Genomic DNA, 26,925 nt, shown 5'->3' on the forward strand with positions numbered 1-26,925 from the left:
TAGATACAACATAAAGGAGGGAATGACCCAGGGAGTCATTCCCGTTTTTGTCTTTGCGCCCCCGGCCGACCTCAGCGAAGGCTAAGCCAGGAGCACCCATGACAGCAGCAGACAGTAAAGAACGACTGATAACCGTCTCTGTTATCTTGCAAAGGCAAATGAATGTTGCTGTGTAGCGCTGCAGTACCGCCTCTGTCAGCGACATCCAGTACACATACAGTGACAGTGACAAAAGGCAAAACGGGCTCCATGGTTGCCGTGCTATGGCGTCTGCCAGGGCAATCCAGGGAAAAAGGGCGCGAAATGATTGTCTGCCGTTGCTTTCATGGAGGAAGGAATGAGTGATGACATTTACCCAGAATCACCCGCGACACTGTTTTTGCACCATCATGCATTGGGATCTCAACCCAGAATTCCAATGGGCGGGGGAGACTGCGGGAACTATGGGATAGCTATGGGATAACTACCCACAGCTCGGTAAATCGACGCTAGCCTCGGTACATGAACACACACCACCAGATTAATGTGCTTAGTGTGGCCGCGTGCACTCAATTTTATACAATCTGTTTTACAAAACTGGTTTATGTAAAATTGGAATAATCCTGTAGTGTAGACATACCCTCAGTTACAGCTCCATGTTTCGTTTGCAGACGAGGAAGTCCCCTGCTGATTGGAGTTCGAAGTGAACACAAGCTCTCCACTGACCACATTCCAATACTGTACAGAACAGGTAAATTAGAAGTGACTGGTTCTCTTTTAAGTTATATTGTTACACTATTTAAAATTATTATTTTCCACTGATTGTGTGAAGTTATTTTTCTTTCTTGTTACATTTTCAGCTATGCAGTCTATGGATCATTCTGTTGGTGGAATATCCATAGAAGTGGAGAAAGGTGCCTACTTGAGACATCTCTTTAATACTACAAGTTCTGATGGTTTTTTCTTAGCGAAAGAATTGAAAATAAGGGAAATTAGAACTGCCCCTTTAGTATGTGATTATTGCTTTCCATGCAGCAAAATGAAACAAACCAGAAGATAGGGATTTCTTCTTTATAAACACCACAAATAAATACAAAAAAACCCACCTTTTCCCCAAGTGTCAGTGTTCTAGTGATTCTGAACATGTACGTAGTACGTTGTGAGCGTTAACTTAGCTAACTGATGTTTTTGGTATAGGTTCTTTCATGAATTCCATGCAGCATTATTCACTGCACGAAAGAGTGAATAAGTTTAAAAACAGTGAAATTAAACTCCATTGGAATTAGAAACCACTTTGATGCTGGGAAATCTTGTCACCGAAGCAGAACTGTGTTTTGAGCAAAACGTAGTTCATCTGATCTACAGTACATCACGGATACAATGAGGTTCAAATTGCAGCTTTTGCTCCTTGTATCCAGACTCTTTTACGAAAATCTGTTTGTGTGTTTTGAGTTTGAGGTGTGCCTTTAGCTGCAATGAATCATTAGATTGTTAATAAATAATCTGTTTTCTCAAGTACTCGATTTCTGGTTTAAAAATAACCTTTCACTTACGATCTGACAAAGTGTTCAGCTGTGTTAGGAGAGTTCTCTATTAAAGGAAAAGGATGGGGCGTGATACTTACCTGGTGTAAATCAGTAGGACATCATTGTCAGTAGCATGTGGTTGAAATGTGTGGGCTTGTGCCACTGGAGAATTTGAACCTCAATGCTGTTGAAGTTCTTCCTGTGCCAATAGCTCATCCAGGTAACTTTTATTAACTACATCCCCTTGTAACCTGGGGAAAACTGATTATTTGAGTAGACAGTGGTTACCATTATATTTAATACAAGCCAAAGGAGAGGTGGTGTGCAAAAGTTTGTTGTGCCACATGTTCAACAAGTTTCCCTGGAAGTTAGTGTTAATGGGTAAAAATTGCCTGCATCCCGTGTTCAAAAGTAACAGGCACTTAAAAACCCAAGTCCATTGACTTTAAGCGGGACTCACTTTCTTTGAAAGTGTCTTTGACTTTTGACAATTTTACCCAAAGCCTCAAGTTAAAAAAGAGGGGGCAGGGGGAGCAACCCAGAACTGACCAAAATCTGCTGAAAGTGCTGTCTTTGGGAAATATTGAGAGAGGCAGATTTGGTAAGCCTAAGATTTGTGCTGTAGCGCAAACCTACAAGTACAGTGTGCTGACTCCACAAGGTGCTAAGATTTCATAGTTGCGTAGGGCTGAATGTAATTTTATGTAGGTATGTCATAATGGGATGCACATGGCTGGAATAGTGAGTGACCTCAATAAGATGGCTGTGATAGGAAGTTTTTGAGGGTTTTGAAGTTACGGAGGCAATCATGGTCTAGGTGCGGTAGGGATCCTAGTTCTTGTTAACTCTTGAAGTGTAAGGAGTAGGCGATTTCTGCTTCCTTCCATCTTTGTACGCATAGATAAAGACTCTGTGGCAAGCCACAGTCTGTCTAGTTAAAATGCAATAAATTGGTTGATTTCTCACTTTTCAAAAACATTTCACACCAGTGGTAAGAACTTCTGCTGACAGCCTAGGCATGATGCGCAGCTCTTCCTTTGTTAGCTGGCAGTAGGGTTTCATATTATCCCTAGGAATTATCTATAATGGACGGTGGTTTTAGTCAAAGACAGTGACATTAACATATGCCACTCGGTCTTTGCAAGTGCCTCTGAAAGCAATTCAAATGTAGCCTTGCTCAAGTAAGCATAGAGAATATCTCATATTAAGTAGAAGCTAATATTAATCTGTGCTATGTTAGCATTTTAAAACGAGCATATGCTTATAATTGCTATAGTGGAGGTTGATATGGTATCAAAATATGCTCAGCAGTTTTTCCTCTGAGGGATTTTGAAGCACTTGTTTTATTCTCTCCACCCCTCCCCCCCCAATTGTCTGTGAAATCTCCCCCTTTTTTGGGGCTGTGATGCAAGCCCTGAGTGGGTGGTAGCAGTCAGTGTTCTGAAGGTGAGAAATTGTTGCTGTTAGATCCTAATAAGTGGCAGCCAGGCAATCCTTATCACTGAGACATCCACTGATGATATGCAGCTGGCCTTGGTTTGCTGAAACTGACCTTCTTAAGTGCTGATGACGAAAAGATTGAATCTAATGGAAAGCAATGCTGACATAATAAAGATGATGCAGTGAAATGTCCTGCCTGGGGAAAGACCATCTGCATGTTTCAATCAAGGGTGCGCGATTTATTTGGAGAATGGCCACTAGCATCATCACTGCTCTGCCTTTTCTGGTGGTTGTGTTCTTTTGTTTTCTGATTTGCAAACTGAAAGGAACCTAGAAATCTGAAGCGCTCTGAACTGTTGGTTTAGTGGAACTTCCTTTATTTTCTCAGTATCAACATGAAAGCAATATTTTTGATTTTAGAGAAAAGTTCTTGGAAAACTTAACTAAATTGCAGCTGTATTGATCTGAATATTAATACTATTGTTGGGGGGAGGGTATTTAAATCAGTGAAGTACATGTTCTGTAATTAAAATGTTACCCAGTTTATACTATTTTAGTACAAGTGAAATAATCAGGCCTGTAGAGTGTATTCCTTATATGTCAACTTAAAATTTGTGATCCTTTAATGTTAGACAGAATAGAAAAGAGAAACTTGTAGAATAACCCATCTATCCTCTGTGACTTCTCTTTATCACTCCCTGCCGATGCACTGTAGCTCTCTCTGACATGTTTAGTGTTTTGTCCAAGTTCAAATGTTAAGCAGCCGGTGTTAGCCACTTTCTCTCAGACTATACCACAGTCTTAGTCTTCACTGGTAAACAATTTTCTTGAAGTTAAGAAAAAAAATTGAAATACTAGAGAGAATTTTCAGTGAAATTTTAGGCTTTTGGAAAAATTTCTACCAACATCCCCAAAATGTCTCCTACGGCTCATTGCTGTTAGTCACACCTCCTTGGACCAACAGAAATAATTCCTATGAGCTGTTAAATCTGATTGCCCAGACTGCAGGCTGCCAATGTTACAAGCTTGGACCAAAATTGTGAGAAGTTCATTTGTCAGTTGCTCCACTTCTGGTCTCGCACAAACAGTACTGAGCTCTTGTTCTCCATGGCCATTGTACGAACGCCAATAGCAAATGGACCAGGAGAAAGAGAGTTTGCTTTTGGTTTGGAGAATTTTTATTAAACATGGGGATGTAAAGTAGAGATAGAGTCCCGCTTGCCTCTCAAACACCACGATGAGTGTGCACAGCAGTTAAAAAAGAAAAATGTTTAAACCTGTAAGCAGGACAGAGTGAGTGGAAAAAATCTTGGGATCTAATAAATGTGAAACCTTGTGAAATGATTTTTGAGTCATTGTTCACAGTAGAATCGTACAGACTTCCTAGTTTAGTTCTTTTATTGAAGTGCTCTGTAGATACACTACAAGTATGGAACATATCTATAGCGTGTTTAATGTCAAGTAAAGTCACTCCAAAAAGCTTTTAGTGCCATGTAAGCAAACTAAGAAAGGGAACAAATAATGTTACCCAGAAAAAAAAATCCTGATTGCTTTCGCTAAGCCTATTTTCATCAGTGTTAAATTGACCGTAGCCTCTTGATCTCAACCAAAATGTGAAGTGTTCAAAATAATGCTTCATGTTAGTACTGTGAGTTGGGAACGGTGATCAAGATTGACACATTGCAGTGTGTATGTGATACTGATTGCTAATCCAGTGTATAACATGACAGGTAAAGACAAGAAAGGAAGCTGCAGCCTCTCCCGTATCGACAGCACCACCTGTCTTTTCCCTGTTGAAGAGAAAGCTGTGGAGTACTATTTTGCTTCTGATGCGAGGTGAGATTCTTCAGCATGGATTCCAAGACAACTGTTGACATGCCCTTTAAATTTAGAGCCCTAATGGGTAACCTGGGTTACAGCTGTTACTTCATCTATACTTAGCAAAGGGTGTGTAACAACTTTCATAGTGTCTTACAGACATCAACTAGATGTCACGTACTTGCCATTCATAAATTGCATGCCCCTCTTCACTGATGCTGGGGAGGGGGGTGAAAGGCAGCTTAATGAAGACTTGTATTATTACTGTGGTATTGTCCTAGTACAAGTTCATGAGTTAACGATTCCAGAGGTGAGTAATGGAAATCTTGTGAAGATAGTGGCCTAAATTAAAAAGACAGACACAGAAATTGAGGAGAGTTGTGCAGTTCTTCTAAGAACACTGTGCATGCCTTATTCCCTGTATCTCCGTAAAAATTTTTTATGTTAACCCTACTGGAGGGTAAAAGCTAATGGTAAAAAACTAACTTTGTTGAATCCTTAGTGAAACCGTCGGTCTTCAGCATTTTAGTAAAATACCAGTGTTTGTTCCAGAAACACATGCAAGTGTGACCATAATTGCTTTCTGCAGCTCCTTTCATCTGAGAGTTTTGAAGAGCTTTAAGCATACAGCCTTAGGATACCCATGTGTCTTATCCCCCTTTTACACAGAGATTAAGTGACTTCCCCAAGGCCATTTCTATGCTAGGTAAACAGGGTTAACTATAACCAGCTGATGTATTTAAATATGGTTTTCCCTGTCCAAAGTCGTGTTTCAAATCACATCAGATAAAAGCTTGTATTTTCAAACCTATTTTTCCAGTGTAGAAATGGCCCAAGTCAACAGCGGAGGTGGGAATAGAATCCAGTGCATGGCTTGCAATGATTAGACTACGCTGTTGCATGATACATTTTGCCTTAGAAATTCATAGAGACTTCTAAAAGTGGGGCCTTAAATTAATCAAATAATGACACACTAAAAAGTGAACTGTGCAAGTTCTTTAAATAAATGGCACGTTAGATTATGGACTCAGTTCTAGCCCCCATCCTCTTTGTATTGTTCTATGGCAACTGGTCTCTTCTCTTTATAGTGCTGTCATTGAGCATACCAACAGAGTGATTTTCCTTGAAGATGATGACGTAGCAGCTGTGGTGGACGGTCGTCTTTCTATCCACCGGATCAAACGCACAGCGGGCGACCACCCTGGGCGTGCAGTCCAGACTCTGCAAATGGAACTTCAGCAGATCATGAAGGGTGAAAGTTCTTCACCATTTCCTCCATTTAAATATGGGGCCATTCCCTGCCATCGGGAACCAGTAGTTTAATAACCAAAACTGTGGGGCTGCGGATTCTCTCTCCCATTCAGAAGCATCCCTTGTTTCCCAAATTGGTCCCCAAGAGAAACTAAAACTTGCCCTTTTGGATCAGACCATGAGTCCATCAAGTCTGGTGTCTGATCACCAGCAGTGACCAATTCCTGATACTTTGGTGAAAGGTGAAATACAGCATCATGCACCTTCCTGTGACACGATGATGTACAGGAGTGAGAAAAATCACTCCTGACCATTCTGACGATTAGCATGTTTGCTCCCCTGTGTTCACCTGTTTATTGCATTAATGGTATAACAAAGTTTCCATTGTGTGTGTGTGTGTGTGTGTGTTTTTTTAAGGTAACTTCAGTTCATTTATGCAGAAGGAAATTTTTGAGCAACCAGAATCTGTTGTTAACACAATGAGAGGAAGAGTCAACTTTGATGACTACACTGGTAATTTAAATTAGCCCTTTTACAGTTTTAAATCTAATGCCTGCCAAATTTGGGGTGGGGTGATATAGAGACGATGTGTGGCCCAAGAGAAGTAAGTCCTATATCTATGTAAGAGGAAGTGCCATTACGTAGAAGGGGCCTTCCGTAGCTGTGTCAGGAGAGTTCATTCTCTCTGCTGACAAACTTGCCATATATGTCAAGTATCAGAGGGGTAGCCGTATTAGTCTGGATCTGTAAAAGCAGCAGAGAGTCCTGTGGCACCTTATAGACTAACAGACATTGGAGCATCCGACGAAGTGGGTATTCACCATGAAAGCTCAGCTTTGCTGCTCTTGCTATATATGATAGCTTCTACTATGTTGGCACCTTCTCTGCTAAGAAACAGACTGAGACGCTTCAGCTCTTTTAAATAAGATGATATACACCATCAGAGGGGCTCTGGAGATCAGTGTGTTATGTGTGTCCCTTGAGCCACTTGGCCATCGTGACTTCTTCATCCAAATCCATTACAGTGAATCTAGGTGGGTTGAAGGATCACATCAAGGAGATTCAGCGGTGTCGGCGTTTAATCCTGATTGCTTGTGGGACAAGCTACCATGCTGGAGTTGCGGTAAGTGGTTGTCACTATTTCCTTGCAAACCTTGGCCAAATTAGCTGCTGCTATTATGAATATTGAGCAGGTTAATGACCAGTCAGTTGTACTATACAAATACACACTCTGGGGCCAGATTTTCAATGATGTTTAAGGAACCCCAGTCCCCAGGTCATTTTTGAAAATTGCACTTAAGTGCTTATGAAAAGTTTACCTGTAGTTTTCTTGATTTCTATAGCAAACTTCTGAAAACAAAACTCATCATATGGTAAAATTGGCAAGGAAAGGGACAATGTAATAATAGTGAGAAGGCTTCAGAAAGTTAAAAGCTGTCAGAGGGGCACATCTGGCTTGCTCCTTTGCTATTTATATATGTTCTATGGCTTGTGTTGTACAGGAGGTCAGACTAGTTGATCACAATGGTTCCATCAGGCCTTGGAATCTACGCAGGCTTTGATGGGACATTGTCAGAGAAAGCCAATCACAATGCAGTGGTCCTACTTTATGCCACAGCATTTCATAAACACTTGCAAGTTCAGGGCCGAGTTCAAACCACCCTGCTCCTCTGAGATATGATATAATCGTGGGGCACAAAGGTACAGCTCTAATTCAAACATTGTTGAGCTGCAGCATGAGAGCCTACATGCCTGAGAATCAGGTAATCCATACATTTGCTAAGGAATTAACTTTAAGGAAGATTGGACATTTACAAAAAATCACACTTAAACTGAGTTGCATTAAATTAGTTCTTGAGAATGAAACGGACACTCATCTGGCTAGTTTCATGATCCAGAGTAAGGGTCCCTATGTTGAGGGGCTATTTGTGGCTTCTGGATTTGTACAGTGAGTCCTGGTCTATGGCTAAAGCCCCTCTTGTAATACAAATAATTATAGAAGACCATCAAGGGCTGAAATGGGTTTTCAGTTTTGCTCTCAGTATCATAGAATATCAGGGTTGGAAGGGACCCCAGGAGGTCATCTAGTCCAACCCCAGACAGATTTTTGCCCCAGATCCCTAAATGACCCCCTCAAGGATTGAACTTGCAACTCTAGGTTTGGCAGGCCAGTGCTCAAATCACTGAGCTATCCTTTCCCCCCACGTAATGTTATTTCCTAATGAATGCCCAGGCTGGAGTCTAGACGTTCTCTTTGGACAGGTTGCAGTGAAACAGGTTTTGTAAAATAACTGTACTTTTTGATATAAGCAGCTGTGTGGTGTTTGTCAATAGTACTCTACTCTACTCTACTCTACTCCAGTTTGTGGGTCTGCTCCTATAGACCGTTTTGCAGTGTCAAGGTCATAAGTAACTTTTCTTATTACTGATCTAGTGTGATTTTGAATCTAGGTCTAGTCTTGGATTATATTTTCATTAACCTGCATAACGATATTTTGACTGTAATATAGTCCAGTGGTTGGCAATTCGAAGGTTTCTTTTGTTAAAATGTGTTTAAACACATTGTAACTTCCTGACATCTCTATTTTATCAGACACGTCAAGTGCTAGAAGAATTGACTGAATTGCCTGTTATGGTTGAACTAGCCAGTGACTTTTTGGACAGAAACACTCCAGTCTTCAGAGATGACGTCTGCTTTTTTATCAGCCAGTCAGGTAGGGTCACTCTTGTACTACTAAAGAGAGATCCATAGGACCAAATCCTGCTATCTGAGAGTAGCATTGCCTGGGGTGTACACCAATGTAGAAATTGGCCCATAGAGATGGAAAGGCTTATCTCATCCATCTTCATACCAGTGCAGGATTGATTCCTACCATACATGTACTAATGTGTTTTGTCTAGTCCTGTGGCAAAAAATTGTTGTACCCTTTTAAACACTGATACATTTTCCCTTTTTAAGTGTTTTCTTATTGTTCCTTTAAACAACTATAGGGGCCTCATCCAGTGGCTTTGAAATACGTAATTTAACACGGAATCGTTACACAAAATAATAAATCACACATTGGAATGGAGCATAAGCTAAAACACACACTTAGGCTAAAGAATAATGGTATCCTTAATGGGCTACACTACACTGAAACCAGATGGATATATTTTTAATATTATAGGGCATTTGCAATAAAGCAAGGTGATTATTCCCTAGCGTGATGTCCTGTTACCTTGAATTTTAATATGAAAAGGCATATTGGAGGAAATAGTTTTTTCCTTCTCTTTCCCGCCACTATACATTAGAGAAAAAAATGCAATGAAATTAAATTGTGTTAACATACAAAAGCCACCAGGGACCAATTTAAAGAATTTATTAATACTTTATCTTTACTATCAGAAAACTCTACTGAATAACTAACTTGTTCTTCTTCGAGTGATTGCTCACATCCATTCCAGTTAGGTGTGCGCGCCGCGCGTGCACGTCGTCGGAACTTTTTACCCTAGCAACTCCAGTGGGCCGGCAGGTCGCCCCATGGAGTGGCGCCGCCATGGCGCTCCATATATACCCCTGCAGGCCACCCTGCTCCTCAGTTCCTTCTTACCGCTGTGTGGTCGTTGGAACTGTGGAGCGCGCACTAGCTGTCCTCCACGTCCCTAGCTCTCCTTGTTAACTCTCGTTATTGTTATAATTGTTTGTTAGATCGTTAAGTGTAGTTAGTAAGTAATTAGGTGTAAATAGTGTTGTAGATAGTTATTGGCCGGGGGCTGTAGCCCTTTCCGGCATCCGGCACCGGGCTCATGCCTGGTTCGCCGGGCTTCAAGCAGTGTGCGGCCTGTAGGAAGCCTATGCCTACCAGCGACCCCCACGACGCGTGCCTGAAGTGCCTGGGGGAATCGCACAGATCGGACAAGTGCCGCATCTGCAAGGCTTTCAAGCCCAGGACAAAAAAGGAGAGAGACCAAAGACTCAGGACTCTCCTTATGGAGGCGGCACTTGACCCGGCGGCTTCGCAGGCTGTGATCTCGGCGCCGGCACCGGATCGCACCGGCACCGGGAAGACTCCCCGGCACCGACCTTCTCCGGCACCGGGTGCAGAGCCGAGACAGTCAGTGTCTGCTACTCCGGCCAGGCAGACCCGGCTGGAGCGCCCGGCCTCAGCATCGGCCGCGGCGCCGCCGGCACCGTCGACTCCGGGCCCAACGGGTCCGTCGAGTCCGGTGCCGCCGAGCTCCCCCATAAGATCTGGGGTTGAGCTATTGGTCCCATCCACGCTGGAGACCTTCGCCTCGGCACGGGACCTTATTGCCCTAACGGAGCCTACTCAGCCGCCAGCCCCGGTACCTCCGGTGCGGGTCGCATCTAGAGGCAAGCCCATGATGTCGGCACCGTCTCGGGACTCGCGCTCGCGATCCCGGTCCCGACGCCACGGCAGATCAAGATCTCACCGCCGCTCGCAGTCCCGGCACCGCTCCCCTCGGCCGGTACCGGTTGCACTCGCGCGGCACCGATCGACCTCCAGACGGTCGCGGTCGGACTCCAGCCGCCGATACCGCACCGTGACTCCAGGAGCCAGTCCGCCATCACTCACCGCACCGGTCGACCTCCCGGCACCGAGCTGGTAGCAGGTCCCGGTCCCGGTCGACCTCCCGGCAACGCGTCGGTGGCAGGTCCCGGTCCCGATCCCGGCACCGAAGCGGCGGCCGGTACCGGTCCAGATCCCGGCACCGAGACAGAACCCGGTCCCGATCCCGGCACCGCTATGACTCCCGGTACCGATCCCCGGCACCGAGAAGATCTTCGCTGCCCGACTCACGCAGACCCTACCAGCCAGGGTCGGCCCCGCCGTGGCCTTCTAGGCAGCCGTCGGTGTCTTCGCAGACAGACAGCGGGTATGCGTTGGGCACCGACCGGCAGGCGGCGCTTTTCCAAGACCCGCCGCAACAGGACCAAGGCCCGCAGCAGTGGGGGTTTTGGACCCCATGGGCATACCATCAAGCCCAGGGCCCCCAACAGCTTCCTGTTAGGCCTGCGACAGCGGAGCACAGGGTGCCGGAAGCCTCGTGTCTCGTCCTCCTCCCTCCCCGGATGGAGAGGAAGGGTCCAAGCAGCAAGACTCCGCTCTGGCTCCTGAGACAGAGGCGAGGGCCGAGGGGGACCCCCCATTGGACACTCTCTTGTCGGGGGTCTCCTCATCCTCCTCCCCTGATGAAGCGGTGGCTGGCACCTCCTCCAGTAGCCCCCCCCCGCTGAATCTCAGGGCGCACCAAGACTTCCTTAGGCGAGTAGCGCAGAATCTGAGCCTACAAGCCGAGGAGGTCTCTGAGATCGAGGATCCGATTGTCACCATCCTCTCGTCAGATGCTCCCACCAGGGTCGGCCTACCCTTCATTAGGACGATCCAGGCCAACGCCAACACAATCTGGCAGTCACCGGCCTCCATCCCCCCTACGGCGAGAGGTGTCGAGAGGAAGTACATGGCCCCCTCCAAAGGCTACGAGTACCTCCATGTCCACCCGACACCGGGTTCCCTGGTGGTGCAATCGGTGAATGACAGGGAGCGTCATGGACAGGAAGCTCCAGCCCCCAAATCCAGGGAGGCCAGGCGTATGGACCTCCTTGGACGCAAAGTCTACTCGGCTGGGGCCCTGCAGCTCAGGGTTTCGAACCAACAAGCCCTGCTCAGTAGGTATGCGTTCAACTCGTGGGTGGCAGCAGACAAATTTAAAGAGCTGCTGCCACAAGATGCCCGCCAGAAATTTGCGGCCATCCTAGACGAGGGCAAGAAGGTTGCACGAACATCGTTGCAAGCTTCGTTGGACGCTGCAGACTCGGCTGCCCGCACCCTCGCCTCGGGGGTAACGATGCGCCGTATCTCCTGGCTGCAGGTCTCTGGCCTTCCTCCGGAGCTCCAACATACCATCCAGGACCTCCCGTTTGAAGGCCAGGGCCTGTTTTCGGAAAAGACAGACCCGAGACTTAAGAGTCTCAAGGACAATCGGGTCATTATGCGCTCCCTAGGGATGCACACGCCGGGAACGCAACGCAGACCCTTCCGGCCACAGCAGCAACAGCAGCGCAGGCCATACCCCCAGTTCCGCCAACGGCAGGACCTCAATAGGCGCCGTGGCAGGAATGGAAGGCGTAGGCATTCGGGGAACCAAGGGGGGCAGAATCAAAGCTCCTCTAAGCCCCCGCCTGGACCCAAGCCTTCATTTTGAAGGTGCGCCCGAGGGCGCAGTAACAGTTTCCCCCACAGATCCTTCCCCCCGTTTTCCAACCGCCTTTCGTTTTTCCTTCCGGCGTGGACCCAAATGACATCGGACCACTGGGTCTTGCGTACGGTGCAGACGGGATACCGCCTGCAGTTTACATCGTTTCCTCCTTCCCGCCCTCCTTCCTCGTCCCTTTTCAGGGACCCCTCTCACGAGCAATTCCTTCGACAGGAGGTACGGACGCTCCTCGACAAAGGAGCTATAGAGGTGGTTCCGGAAAACGAGAAAGGCAAGGGGTTTTATTCCCGCTACTTTCTGATCCCCAAGGCCAAGGGAGGCCTCAGGCCTATCCTCGACCTGCGAGAGCTCAACAAATACCTGGTGAAGTTGAAGTTCCGCATGGTATCCCTGGGGACCATTATCCCATCCCTGGATCCGGGAGACTGGTACGCCGCCCTCGACATGCAGGACGCTTATTTTCACATTGCCATTTGGCCACACCACAGACGGTTCCTTCGTTTCGTGGTGGGCTCCCTTCACTACCAATTTGCAGTCCTCCCATTTGGCCTTTCCACGGCCCCGAGGGTCTTTACAAAATGCATGGCAGTCGTTGTGGCACATCTTCGGCGCAGTCGTATCCACGTGTTCCCTTACCTAGACGATTGGTTAATTCGGGGCACGTCGGAACTGCAGATTTACAGCCACGTCCGCGTGATCACCGGCCTGTTTGCTACCTTGGGCCTCATGATCAACATGGACACGTCCACCCTGATCCCCACGCAGAGGGTGGAGTTCATCGGGGCCGTCCTGGACGCCACCGTCGCCAGGGCTCTTCTGCCGTTGCCGAGGTTCCAGGCATTGTCGGCGATCGTTCGATTGTGGGCAGCCCCCTTAACATCCACACGGACATGTCTAACCCTGTTAGGCCATATGGCAGCATGCACATTTGTGACCGGTTACGCTCGGCTCCGCATGAGGCCCCTCCAGTTGTGGCTCATCGAACATTACCGGCCGGCAAGGCAGCCGCTGGACATGCTGATCACAATCCCCCAGGGGGTGTTAGATTCTCTCGACTGGTGGCTGAACCAGTCGGTAGTATGTGCGGGGCTCCCCTTCCACCCGCCTCAGCCCTCGGTGTCCCTGACAACGGATGCCTCAGATCTTGGCTGGGGGGCCCACCTGGGAACCCTGAGAACACAGGGCCTGTGGTCCCCACAGGAGGTGAGGTTGCACATCAACATGCGGGAGTTGAGAACGGTCCGCCTTGCTTGTCAAACATTCTGTCACCAGCTTCAAGGTCGTTGTGTCGCGGTGTTTACCGACAACACGACGACCATGTACTATATCAACAAGCAGGGCGGCACCAGATCCTCTCCCCTATGTCACGAGGCGATGCAACTCTGGGACTTTTGTGTAGCCCACTCCATTCACCTCACGGCTTCCTTCCTCCCCGGAGTACGGAACACGCTGGCGGATCGCCTGAGCAGATCCTTCCTATCACACGAGTGGTCCCTTCGCCCGGATGTCCCCCTCTCCATCTTCCAGAGGTGGGGTTATCCCCGTGTGGACCTCTTCGCGTCCGGGGGGGAACAAGAAGTGCCAGGCGTTCTGCTCCTTTCAGGGCAGGGAACCCGGGTCTATAGCGGATGCCTTCCTTATTCCATGGAAGACCCACTTGTACTACGCGTTTCCCCCTTTCCCTCTGGTCCACAGGGTCCTTCTGAAGGTGCGCAGGGACAGGGCTCGCGTGATCATGGTAGCCCGGCGTGGCCCAGGCAACATTGGTACCCCATGCTGCTGGACCTGGCCATAGCCGACCCAATTCCCCTGCCCCTTCACCCGGACCTGATTACCCAGGAGAACGGGTCTCTCTGTCACCCGGACCTGCAGTCGCTGCACCTAGCGGCGTGGTTCCTGCGTGGCTGACCGGTTCTGAACTGCGCTGCTCCACACCAGTACGGGAGGTGCTTTTGGGCAGCAGGAAGCCTTCCACGAGAGCGACATACTCGGCCAAGTGGAAGCGTTTCTCCTGTTGGTGCGTGGAGAAAGGTCTCTGCCCTATGGAAGTTTCGGTGGCCAATATCTTAGACTATGTTTGGTCCCTCAAACAACAGGGTCTGGCGATATCGTCGTTGCAGGTCCACCTGGCAGCTATCTCCACCTTTCACCCGGGTGGGGATGCCCGCTCCGTTTTTTCTCACCCGACGGTGTCTAGATTCCTTAAGGGGCTGGAACGTTTATACCCTAACGTCCGACTCCCTGCTCCAACATGGGATCTTAACCTGGTGTTGTCTCGGCTCATGGGGCCCCCCTTCGAGCCGTTAGCTACTTGCTCCCTACTTTATCTCTCTTGGAAGACTGCCTTTTTAGTTGCTATCACCTCAGCTAGGCGGGTGTCGGAACTTCGGGCTCTTGTGGTAGACCCCCCGTATACAGTCTTCCACAAAGATAAGGTACAGCTGAGACCACACCCTGCCTTTCTCCCCAAGGTAGTCTCGACCTTCCACATCAACCAAGAGATATTCCTCCCGGTTTTTTTCCCGAAACCTCACTCCTCAGGCAGGGAGCAGCAACTCCACTCGCTTGATGTCCGTAGGGCTCTCGCGTTCTATGTGGAGAGGACCAAACCGTTCCGCAAATCCCCCCAACTTTTCATGGCAGTAGCGGACCGCATGAAGGGGCTTCTTATCTCCTCACAGAGGTTATCCTCATGGGTTACGTCCTGTATCAGGACCTGCTATGAGCTGGCCCATGTTCCTACGAGCCGTGTGACTGCGCACTCTACCAGGGCGCAGGCGTCGTCGCTGGCTTTCCTCGCCCGTGTGCCCATCCAGGAAATCTGTCGGGCAGCGACCTGGTCATCGGTCCACACCTTTGCTTCCCACTACTCCCTGGTCCAGCAGTCAAGAGAGGACGCGGCCTTCGGATCTGCAGTGCTCCATGCCGCAACTTCTCACTCCGACCCCACCGCCTAGGTATGGCTTGGGATTCACCTAACTGGAATGGATGTGAGCAATCACTCGAAGAAGAAAAGACGGTTATTCACCTTTTGTAACTGTTGTTCTTCGAGATGTGTTGCTCACATCCATTCCACACCCGCCCTCCTTCCCCACTGTCGGAGTAGCCGGCAAGAAGGAACTGAGGAGCGGGTGGGCCGGCAGGGGTATATATGGAGCGCCATGGCGGCGCCACTCCAGGGGGCGACCTGCCGGCCCACTGGAGTGCTAGGGTAAAAAGTTTCCGACGAACGTGCACGCACGGCGCGCACACCTAACTGGAATGGATGTGAGCAACACATCTCGAAGAACAACAGTTACAAAGGTGAGTAACCGTCTTTTTCAGCAGTGTGTTTTCCTGGGTGTATGTGCTGATTAAATTAATCTTTCAGCCAGTTTGACTCTTCCAACTTTCACTCATGTTTTGAATACACATGTAGCTGCTGTTTTTCTCCAGGAACAATGCCATCTGTTTCTAACATGGTTCCTGTTTGCGAGTGTACCACAGGCACATGCGTCCCCTTAAAATTTGGATATAACCAATTAACAGGATTCCTCTGATATCTGCATTATTCTTGCTGTCTCCTGAGAGCAGAACACTGCTGAATATCTCCGGATGCTAGAAAATCCAAGTAAATGTTGAGGTCACAATACCCCTCCCTGCATTGTTGCTTTAGCCTTTTAAAAATTCTTCAGTCTGGTGATCTAAGCATTATAGCATGCAGTCAAGGATTTCCGAATATTGCTACATCATGATAATAGTAGAATCTACTTATTGAACCTTATTTTTATTACTTCTTTGATACAGCTTATACTGTACACATACAGTTAGAGGGAATGCCCTGGGGTATTATTTAACACATTCCAGTAAGACATGGCAAATTAAGGGATTTTTTCTTTCTGATATTGGCTCTGGGGTGTAGCTGTGCGTGCAGTAGAAGTGGATCACCAATACAATTTTCTGCTTAGTTGAATCAAGTTGTTCAGAGGTTGTAAATAGCTGCAGAATTGTCACACTGTGTCTCCAAAGAAACCCTGACACACACTTCTTCCCCTCTGATGTAAACAATTGACTGAGCCAGCCCCATCTCATATAGTGCACACCCTAGGCCTTTGAGAGATTTGTTTTTAAAAGGTTAAAATTGCATGTCATTTAAGTCAGACCCAGGCCAGATTATGGGGCTGGTCTAAGTGGAGGGGTATTTTGGTCACACAGTTTTCTACAGGTAGTAGATACAAAACCATGTTTTTTAGAGGAGAGGAAATTTCTGGAGGAAACAATCAAAATGTAGTTTTGACAGATTGCAGCAGAACCTTTGTAATAAAGAATAATAGGGGTTATAAGTATTCAAATATGACTAGGAATAAGGGCTGTCGTATGGGCCCAACTGTTTCCTTCTTCCTCAAATTGCTTTTAGAGTTTTTTGGCAGTAGATCATTTTGAATTGGTTCATAGCAGAGTATTATAAATTATAGGACATTTATCCTGTGCATCTAAATGTTAATGATTTAAGATATTGCACAGGTAGTATACTTGGCCCAAATTAACTTGCAACTATATATTTATTAAAAAGTATAGTGTTCTTTACTCATAACCAAGGCAAAAGAAGAGATCCATTTTCATTATAATTTTCAAGATAGTTGCCATTCCTGCTGAACACTTTCCATTACACTAAAAACTAATGGCACTCAAAGCATTGGGTAACTGCAAACTACAGTATCATCCTGAAACTTCCGCTGAGCTATTTGACTGTGTCCTCCAGTGCAGACTAGTAATAAGGCGTGCAATGATCTTGCCTATAACTGAACTTAAATTGTGACCATGTAAATTAATCTTTGCAGGCGAGACAGCAGATACTTTGATGGGTCTTCGATACTGTAAGGAAAGGGGAGCCCTCACTGTAGGAATAACTAATACTGTGGGCAGTTCCATATCCAGGGAGACAGACTGCGGTGTCCATATCAACGCAGGACCAGAGATTGGTGTGGCCAGCACAAAGGTGAATTCCAAATAGATAGTTCTCGCATTCATTTAAAAGTATAGTTGACTGTGCTTTTTATTGTAATGAAGCTCTTTAACCATACTTAGACTGCATGGTACTTAACAGTGTGAGATTTGTAGCAGTTTATGTATTAGCCAGCTTCTGCATATTCAAAAAACCCCTGCCAGTTGTGTTGGTACAAACTGATTAAGACTAAAACGACTACAGACTTCCATTGAAGGTCATGACAGAATAGTCTTAAAATGTTAAGTCAGGGAACAAAGCAAATTCATTCTCTGATCCAAGGATATGTAGATAAGAAAAAAATATTTAAAAATAAGGCATTAGTTTCTAAAATCAAGCATTTTATTTTAAACTGTTTCAATCTTAGTACGTGAGTCAAAGGAATTAAAAATAAAATAGCTAAAATTGCTCTGTACACAAACAGTAAATCTGAATATATACACTGCCAAAGATTTTACATTGCCCATAACCAAAACAACATATCTATTGCGCATTTAAGATGGATGCATCTGTCACTGAGTAGAGCAGGGTTGCAGACTGCTGGGAAACATTTTTAAGGGAATCAGGGAGTTATAACAGAAGGGAATAGAGAGAATTGTGGGACACCTTGTTACTACTTGGGTGGCTAACCACCATCTCGCTTTTCCTTCCAAATCTGTCCATATTTAAAGAGACCAGCTGTTTTTCTGTAAAAAATAAAGTTAGTGAAACCCTTTTTTTGTTTAAGCTTGTTTAAAATGTGCTAATTTAGTACATGTGCACATGTACAATCCAGATTCTGCTACAAATCTGGAGTAATCATTCAAGTTGATGGAGTTACTCCTGTAAAAGTGAAAGGAGAATCAGTCCTGTTAACATTAAAATCTTACTGTGATTCACTTCGTAGTTCCTCTAATCCCTCCTGCAGTTAAGACTTTCCAGCTGCCTCTTCAGGGACTCTTCCATGAAGCAAGAGATGTAAATCAACCTTTACAGCATGGTGTAATTTATCAGGCTGGATTGTGGTGGACTAACAAGTTCCAAATTTGAGGACCCCTCCTTAAACTCCATGTTTTCAGCCCCTTCCCATTTAACCCAAATGCTGTGATATTACAAGGAAAGGGGAGGTCGCTGCAGAACAGAATTGTGCAGACAATGTGCCTGCATAATTCACAGTGGTCTTGGTAGACAATTTACATCTCTACTCTTCCACTTCTCTGTGGTTGTTGTTGTAGCATAGTTATAGCTTGTACATCACCTTCATGTTCATACAATATCTGCCCAATCTCTCACTGGGGCTGAGTAAAAGAAACGTATGAGAAAATGAAGGAGGCTTCCTCTAACTGGTGGACGAGGAGGAGCAGGCTTATTTACCCCACAAACTGCTATCTCAGGTTCATTTCCAGAGCTGATTGGCAGAAAATGTTTTGAATGTTTTTCTAGTTTTTGTCGGACAATTTTCCAACATTTCTCTCATAGTTTGCCCTGGGTGCTCGGCACAAAAGAGGGGATTAAATGTCTGAATTATTCCCATGAAAGGAAATAGTTTCACTTAACGGCATACTAAAGGTAGTAATTTTGGTAAATGGCTATGCACTTAAAGAAAAAAAGACTATCTACTAACTTTGGGGCTTAGTTGCCCAAGATATAGTGTAAAATACTTGCTTTGCTGCATTTGCTTGATAAACCAGATTTCAAAGTGCAGAAGCACTTTGAGAGAGATGTCAATCTGCTGCATAAATTCAGCCAAAAACCACAGCTGAGTTTAACAGTTCACTGGGGAATTTGATGATGGAAAATTCATGACTCTCTTGCAAAAACTCATGTGAGCTATTTGTCCATAGGCATTTTTGCATTTCCAACACTGTACCGTTTTCAGGTCACTGAAGACTTATTTTCTCTCTAGTGATGCAGAGACTTACCTGTATGTGCTGCTGTTTCAACACAGATTAATGATCAGCTGTAGAAGACATTGCTCGGAAAGTCCATTTGAGGACATAAAAATCCAAGCACTGTTAACTGTACCAATTAATACAAAAGAGCAATGTTAACCTTCAATTGTATGCTGCTAGGTCTTAGATTTAAAAACTTAAGTCATGCAGCCAAGTTTTATACCTTCTGCAGCAAATTAATTGATAAACTTGTTTTCTATAAATGATGATGGATGCATAGCTACAAAACTTTTTTCTTCGTACAAACAGGAGAGTTAAATACATTTCTTGATTCTGCTAGTAGTAGAATGCTTGAATAGCAAAAAAGTCACAGGCAAACCCATTGATTGATTTATTATTATTATTATTATTTGCAGTTATATTACACCTTTCTTTCAAGAATTTCAAAGCACTTCACAGATTAAGCCTTGTAAGAGCTATGTTTTACACTATTGAAGCAGAAGCTTGTTTAGGGATAATTACTTTCATTTGAATATTTAGCTACAACCTATGAGTTCACTTGTTGTTGAAGTTGCACATAGTTTTAATTCCTGGTTCGCTTTGCAGCCAGAAATGCAAGTTGTTATCTGTTTGTAAAGTGTTAGGCTGTATAATAAAGTAAAACCCAAGAAAGATGTAAAAGCTCAATCTACAGTTCCCTGGCTCATTCTGTGCAGTTAAATATTTACCTTATGACAATTTTAGTTGAGCAGTTGTCCTCCTCCCTTAATTCTTGTTTTATAAGAAGTCAGTTCAAAATTGCAAGGAGAGATTGTTCGCTACTATCCACAAAGGCCAGACAAGGGGAAATGTTTGTTAGTCAAACTCTTTGGATTGAAATATCTTGATTTAACTCTCAGATCAATAATCCAAAATTTTGCTAGGAAAAAAAGCTGATGTTTAGCTGTTGGAGTTTTAATCTTTTCTTCTTTTAATGGATATATCAGAATTTATTACCCTCGAGAAGGAGAGCATAATAGTCCTACTTTCATCCTAGTCCAGCTGAACTCAATGGGATTTTTGCCATTGACTCTAATGGTATCAGCCTTTATTCAATAAGTGCAATAAAAAGTAAATTCTCTCATTATAGGATATCAAATCTTCCACTTAATTATCTCATGGCATGTTATTTACTTTGCACTATTCCTGAACACTAGATGTGTGTGTTAGCTAAGGCAGTTCTCTTCAAATTGTGCAACAATTTCATCCTTATTAAGTAAGGAAGCATGCAAGACAGGAATGAAAGGTTCATTTTTATAGCTTTAAATGACTTTCATGATAAAAGCGGAACAAGCAGTTTCAGACTAGTCTTTGATTTTAAGAGGACCTTCAAAAAGAAAAAGTGCCCATTAAAAACTATACATTTAAACCACAAAACTAGTGTTTTCTCCCTTAGCTGCTGATCGCATTACAGCTGCATACAGTCCTACAGCAGTGCTGTCTTAATTGTGGTCTCCAGCTGTTGCCCAGAGTACATTAATTTCACAAAGCCATTGTTTGAAATACGGCACCTTTACAATACTTTTTAAATCTTAGCTATTAAAAATTATCCCAAAGCCTTGGACTTGATTTTCACTCATGTTACATTCCTTTTATCACACTGACAGTGTGAATGGACCTTACCACATATGCTGGTTGGGATTTTCAAAGGTGCCACTGAAAACAGGCATCTAACTCCCTTAAACCCCCAGACATCATTCTTTTGACAAGTCCAAGGTGATCTTGAATAGCTTGTATAAATGCATGGTCCTGGAAATACAAATGTCAAAGTATTAAATTTGTGATACTTGGGCATATGAAGTTCTGTACGTCTTCAGACTCTGTATAGACTGGCTGTCTAATTCTAACAATCATAGTCAATCAAGTAATGCCATCATATTTAGAAGCATAAAAGATTTATCTGTCTCTCCTCTTTAGGCCTACACTAGCCAGTTTGTTTCTCTGGTGATGTTTGCCCTCATGATGTGTGATGATAGGATTTCTATGCAAGAAAGACGCAAAGAAATCATGCGGGGGCTGAAGGTCCTACCAGGTATGAAGCATCTTTTCTTAATATTGTATTTACACTGTTCTTGCTGAATGAAATTTATCTCTTGATAGAGGGCTGGCACAAGATCCATGCAGCATTTAAGTTCCACTGAAAAATAGGGCATGAGGGTAAGATGAAGATAGCTGGTATATCCACATTTCAGTGTGAACTTTGGACCCGATTCTCATTCAGAAGCATACATCGGCAGAGTAGTGTAAAGGGGCTTTGGTGCCAGGGGGAAAAAAATCAGGCTCAAATCAATCACCACTGTAAAGTTGCAGTTAAGGAAGGCGAACATGTTTGTTTGCCCCTGGTACTGAGTAAATGTGTGTGTCTGTCTCTTTAGTGTTGTATTGTGGATTAACCCTTTGCCTCATCCTAACTAATAGACTTGATTAAGGAAGTGCTAAGCATGGATGATGAGATCCAGAAACTGGCAACAGAGCTTTACCATCAGAAGTCCGTCTTGATTATGGGACGTGGATATCACTACGCTACATGTCTTGAGGGAGCTTTGGTAAGGAGTTTCTCTTCCTTTAAAACCCCTCTGAACTGCCTTGGGTAGATCTGGCTGATAAATGCACACCCACTGGCACTTAACGTGGATCTGAGGATTGTATGAACTTTAAATATGGGTACCCATTGACATTATTAAACCTCAGGGCCCTCCATTAATGCTGGATGGACTTTTACTTGTCCAATCACTGTGTTACCCAATGGCATAGCTTTAGTGCAGTGAGTTCCTTTAATGACTGAGGGAATTTCTTTCAAGAGTGCTCAGTACCCATGTAATCGGGGCCAGATTTTTAAAACTGACCAGCACACCCTACGGTGCCCATTGAAAAGCTGGCCCTGTCTTCAGCAGGAGTTGTGTGCTGCTACTATTGACACTTAATATTTCCTCTTCTCACACTTACACAGAGGATGACCTTTTCAAGCCCTAATACAAACTTTAAGCCATAGTGCTCCTGGGAAGGAAGGTCGGTATTAGGGTTTAAAGAGAGAGACACTGACTTAGGGGCAAGGGCAGCTGTGGATATAGAACCTCTCCTCTCCTTTGAGCCACTGGACCCAGATCCAGGTTTCCAGCCTGCTTTAGCTGACTTATGCAAACAGACTGGTCCAGAGTTCACCAATAAACAATTTAGTTAAATCACCCTTCCCCTGGAATGTGGAGGTAGCATTAGTTTCTTCCTATGATGGTGCATAAGCACATCCCTATGCTTGCTCAGTGTACTGCGCAGGGGCCAAACTGTAGCTTGATTAACAGGGATATCCTTATTCCTCTCTAGAAAATAAAAGAAATCACATACATGCACTCGGAAGGCATAATGGCGGGTGAGCTGAAGCATGGTCCCCTCGCCCTGGTAGACAAATTGATGCCTGTTATCATGATCATCATGAGGGACCATACGTATGCCAAGTGCCAGAATGCTCTCCAACAGGTTATAGCGCGGCAGGTGAGTAATTGGAGATGGACGTGAACGGCATCATCCCAAGTCTAGAAGTTTAAATTGTTCCTTTCATCGCTAAAAAGCTCAAGAAATGTTAAGATTCGGATCGCTAGATCTACTGTAAGCATTTTTACGGTTCCTTTGTGGGATTTTAAAATGCCAGTTCAAGTCCAGCAGTAACAACTTGAATACCATCAAATGACTGTTTGGAAGTCTCGGGCCAGTTAGAGCCAGTTCACTCTGAAGTAAATAGTCTGTTGGGGCTTTTAAGTGTCAGTTTCGACGAGAGACCTAAAAAGGTAATAGTCTAGTGTATGGCTTATTGGTTTAAAGAGGTTTATCTTGAAATTCCAAAACAAGATAATGCATCATCTTTTGTGAAGAAGACTGCTGCAATTTTAGAAAATGAAATAGATGGTTCTCTCTGTGTGGAAGTTCTAAGTAATGAAGGAAAATGCAGGTTAGGCTCAGGCTTTTTTAAAAAGCAGTATGGCAAGTGTAAAATACTCTTGATATTCTCACTTGCCTTGTTCTGGATTATTTTTTAAGTGAAAGGTTCCTGCCCTTCTTGAGATCAGTGGGAGTTTTGCCAGGGATTTCAACAGAAGCAAGAAGGAGCCCTATCAGACAACCTTTCTGGAGTATTTGTGTATCTGACTCTGCCTGTTACTTGTTGACACTTCTCTTTCTTCCAGGGGCGACCAGTAGTGATTTGTGATAAGGAAGACACAGAGACAATTAATAATAATAAGAGGACAATCAAAGTTCCTCATTCCGTGGACTGTCTGCAAGGAATCTTGAGTGTCATCCCTTTACAGCTTCTGGCTTTCCATCTTGCTGTTCTCAGAGGATATGATGTAAGTACTATACTACCTTTAAATATCTTCCTTCATTGTCTATATACTCTCCAAAAGACTTACAGTAGATCTAGTATACTCAACAGAACCCTATACAGTTCTTTGAACTTCCTAGCACCTTTAATCTAATAGGGTTTTCATGATTAAGTCAGTGGAGAAATAGTTATGGCAGATAAGACTTGTTCCCCGCTTTTACCATTGAATACTCTTTTCCCTGACTATAAACCTTCACACATTGTCTTTTTTTGAACAAAGGAGGGATGATTTAACTTCCAGCAGCAAACTATGGTTCAGATATTGCTACAGTGCATGCCAAAGACTCCTGCAAGAACATGGGCGAATGCAATACACTTCACCCGTGAGCTCTGTCACACTCACTGCTGTCGTTTTTGCAGAACTTCCATAAAGAGGTCTGTCCCTCTGCTTTTCTCCCATCTCAGGGCATGTCTACACCAAGACCTTGTGCACGGCCAGCCAGACTGTAAAACCGCAGTATGTCGGATTCCACTAGGGAACTTTAAGGAGCCATGTGGACTCTGCTATAATGCACGAGTGTGGCTGGCTAGAGTGCTGTCAATTTACATCCTGGCTTGCCACAAACAAAGTCTTGTGTAAACAAGCCGCCTGGGTGCAGAAAATTAAGCTTAATTGTCACTTGAGCTAGATCAGGGACCAGAGCAGTTTCCTGTATTTTGATTTATTTACACAATTCTCTTGGCTGAACTACTTGCAAACCCTAGTAAAGAATGTTTGAAAAAATAGTTTCTCAAACTCAGTCACAGTTTGTGGCTGTTTCAAAAGAAAAGTGCTTATAAGTTCTCAAACTTGTAAGACTTAACAATGAACTTGCAAAGTACATTTTAGTTGTGTGTGTCATGTAAGTCCAACATTCAGTACAGGGGTTTGTTTTTACTGGTAATGTAAACCCTGATTACCTTTTCATGCTAAAATTGTAAAATTAGTTTAGAAGATAAGGGAGACTGAATAGTTCCCTGCAGTAACTTATGTCTTCTCTAAAAGGCAGACTGTGTATCCTGCCCTTTATGCCTCAGTTTACACATCTTAAAATAAGTAAATATTTTACAAAAACTAATATTTTGAGCCTGTGCTACATAGATGCAGGAGAGGCCTAGCAAGAGCTGTTTTGCAAACTGCAACTGGTATGAAATTTTTTTCATGAGATGTTATGCTTGTTTGGACAAAAGCCTGTTAACAGATGCCAGTAGCTTTTTAATATTGTCTTTCGTGAAGTATAAAATAGTGGTATGTGTGGTCTTGCTCACAAAAATTCCATTTTTTTTTTCTTTTTACAGGTTGATTTCCCAAGAAATCTGGCCAAATCTGTAACTGTAGAGTAAAAGTGCATCTGAATCTTAGGGGTATGGGGAAGTCAATGGAGAGACTTTTTGGGTACCAAAATACCTTGATTTTAAAGTCCCCTAGATCAAATAATCTTTTGCTAAATCTTTGTGTATGAAATCACCATAATTGTTACATTAGTGATTGTCAAATTAACTCCATATGCCATGTCAATAGCTTTGTTTTGTTGAAAGGTGTTCATTAAGAGACTTGGTAATCTTTTAAAAGAAGCAGTTGGTGGGGCTCTTTAATATAATGAGATAATTTAGGTATAAAATGAACCTCAGTGAGATAATGCAATTGACTAACGTATCTGTAGTGTCTCTGCTAGTGAAGGTACGTGCCAATGTCCGACACTGAAATCAGAGCTGTAATAGGCCGTGAATGGTTTAGAAGAGATTATGTAAACTGGGCACAATTTGACCTAAAGGGAAATCTAGTGACTAATCAGAATCTCTCCTTTTATGTAATTTGGTTAGCATGCCTAAAATTAGCCTCCGAAAGGATCTGGTCTATGCCAAATGCCTAGCAACTGACAATCCTGCAGAGGCTGGGCCAAAATCTGCTGTTAAGACAACATAGTTGTTGCAGCTCATTCAAAGTGAGAGCAGCATCTGACCCAAAATAGAAGGAACACTGGCAAAGTTCAAAGCCCAGCATTTAATATTTGCAAACAATATCATCCCCTTGTTGTTGGGGGGAGAAGGAGAAATCTAGTGCTGCTGCTGTTATACAAGAAACTTGCTCTATGTTCCACAGCATCCTTGTATATTTCACAAGCCTCCCTGCTTACTCCATTCTATGTGTCCTCATGAATGGAGGGAATGGCACTGCACGTGACAGTGTCCATCCAAGGATATTGACTGTGGGCCAGGAGAGTTGCCGGGAACAAATGCATGGCTTTCATTTCTGCAGCTCAGGCTGCTGTTACTTAGTGTGAGTGACAGCAAATAGTTTCAGTGGCATATATGATTTGGGTTTGAGAATTGGGTTAGACCAGGAAAATTAACAAAGCTTCTTGCACAAGACTACAAACAATATTTTAAGTAGCTTGCAGAAGATGTTAAACAGCAAAGGTACCTTGAACTTCAACAAAAGTCTCACATTGCAAAAGGATGAATTTCATATGGTCAGTGGTGGGTTTGAAGTAAACAGCCAGAGTTAAGAACTGTGTAGGATGTAAAGTGAAGTCTGGAGCTTATTAATGAAACATGAAGGTCACTCTGCAACATTTAGGGACTTTTTTCTTCACAAATGTAATATTTTGACCTTTGTAGAAGTCTGCTTTACCAGAGAGACCGTCCAACACTAGGGTAAGAACTTGGCTCTCTGAGTGAGTATGCTGTAGTCGAGTGCTGAATTGCATAATCCAGGTTAACTCAGACAATTGCTCACACAGGTTCAAAGAACTGTGGCAATGCCATCTGTCATTCTTAAAAAAGTGATATTAACTGAAGTAAATAATTTAAACTTCCTGAATTTTTGTATCTTATTCATAGACCTGTTCACTGCTTAGTTTTACCATCTTAGCAAGAACTGGAAGCATATGTTCAACTAAACCAATAATGACTTGAACTTGATTTTTCTTTAAAATGACAAACTTGAGTACAGTTACTAATGCGTTGTATGCAGGCCATGATTTGTGCTGAGCTATTAATTTGTATTTGGGAATGAAGTAATAAATATAGCAATTTAATTCCTACAGTATTTGCTTATTACAATAGATGCTAATTTCATTAGACACCTCAGCCTGAACTGACAATTGAGACTTTCCCACAGTGATTTACAAACAAGCAACATTTTTTGTATAGCCAAGCACTATGTTAGTTAAAGCCAGTTTAACCTTAACCTTCCTCCTGTGACTTGCCTTAGCTTATAGTAGTTTCATTTTTAAAAGGGAGGGAGCTGCTGTTCAAGCAGTTTAACTTAGAAGGGCTGAAGTCAAGGGGAGAACATGCAGGTTAGAATCACTGCAAACAAGGACAGAGGATCTTAATGTAAGTGAGGCCCTTAAAGGGGGAAGCATTTTGAGTATGCTATTGTACCCATCGATTTCCTGGAGAGGAATTGATTTGGAGGGCTTTCGCTAATCAACTTGG

General features: G+C 44.1%; 1 protein-coding gene across 1 annotated transcript in view; it reads left to right on the forward strand.

Moving 5' to 3' along the window:
• Positions 1-26,522, forward strand: part of GFPT1 (glutamine--fructose-6-phosphate transaminase 1) — a 77,741-nt gene extending 51,219 nt beyond the window's left edge. Inside the window, 13 exon segments of the mRNA XM_030551978.1 lie at positions 651-730; positions 840-893; positions 4,676-4,781; positions 5,852-6,015; positions 6,432-6,527; positions 7,040-7,137; positions 8,608-8,728; positions 17,054-17,211; positions 21,045-21,159; positions 21,546-21,673; positions 22,449-22,616; positions 23,306-23,467; positions 24,781-26,522. Of these exon segments, the coding sequence (XP_030407838.1) occupies positions 651-730; positions 840-893; positions 4,676-4,781; positions 5,852-6,015; positions 6,432-6,527; positions 7,040-7,137; positions 8,608-8,728; positions 17,054-17,211; positions 21,045-21,159; positions 21,546-21,673; positions 22,449-22,616; positions 23,306-23,467; positions 24,781-24,825 (1,495 nt within the window). The 3' untranslated portion in view covers positions 24,826-26,522.
• Positions 26,523-26,925: the final 403 nt, after the last annotated feature.

This window comes from Gopherus evgoodei, chromosome 2 (genome assembly GCF_007399415.2).
Source record: "Gopherus evgoodei ecotype Sinaloan lineage chromosome 2, rGopEvg1_v1.p, whole genome shotgun sequence".
NCBI lineage: Eukaryota > Metazoa > Chordata > Testudines > Testudinidae > Gopherus > Gopherus evgoodei.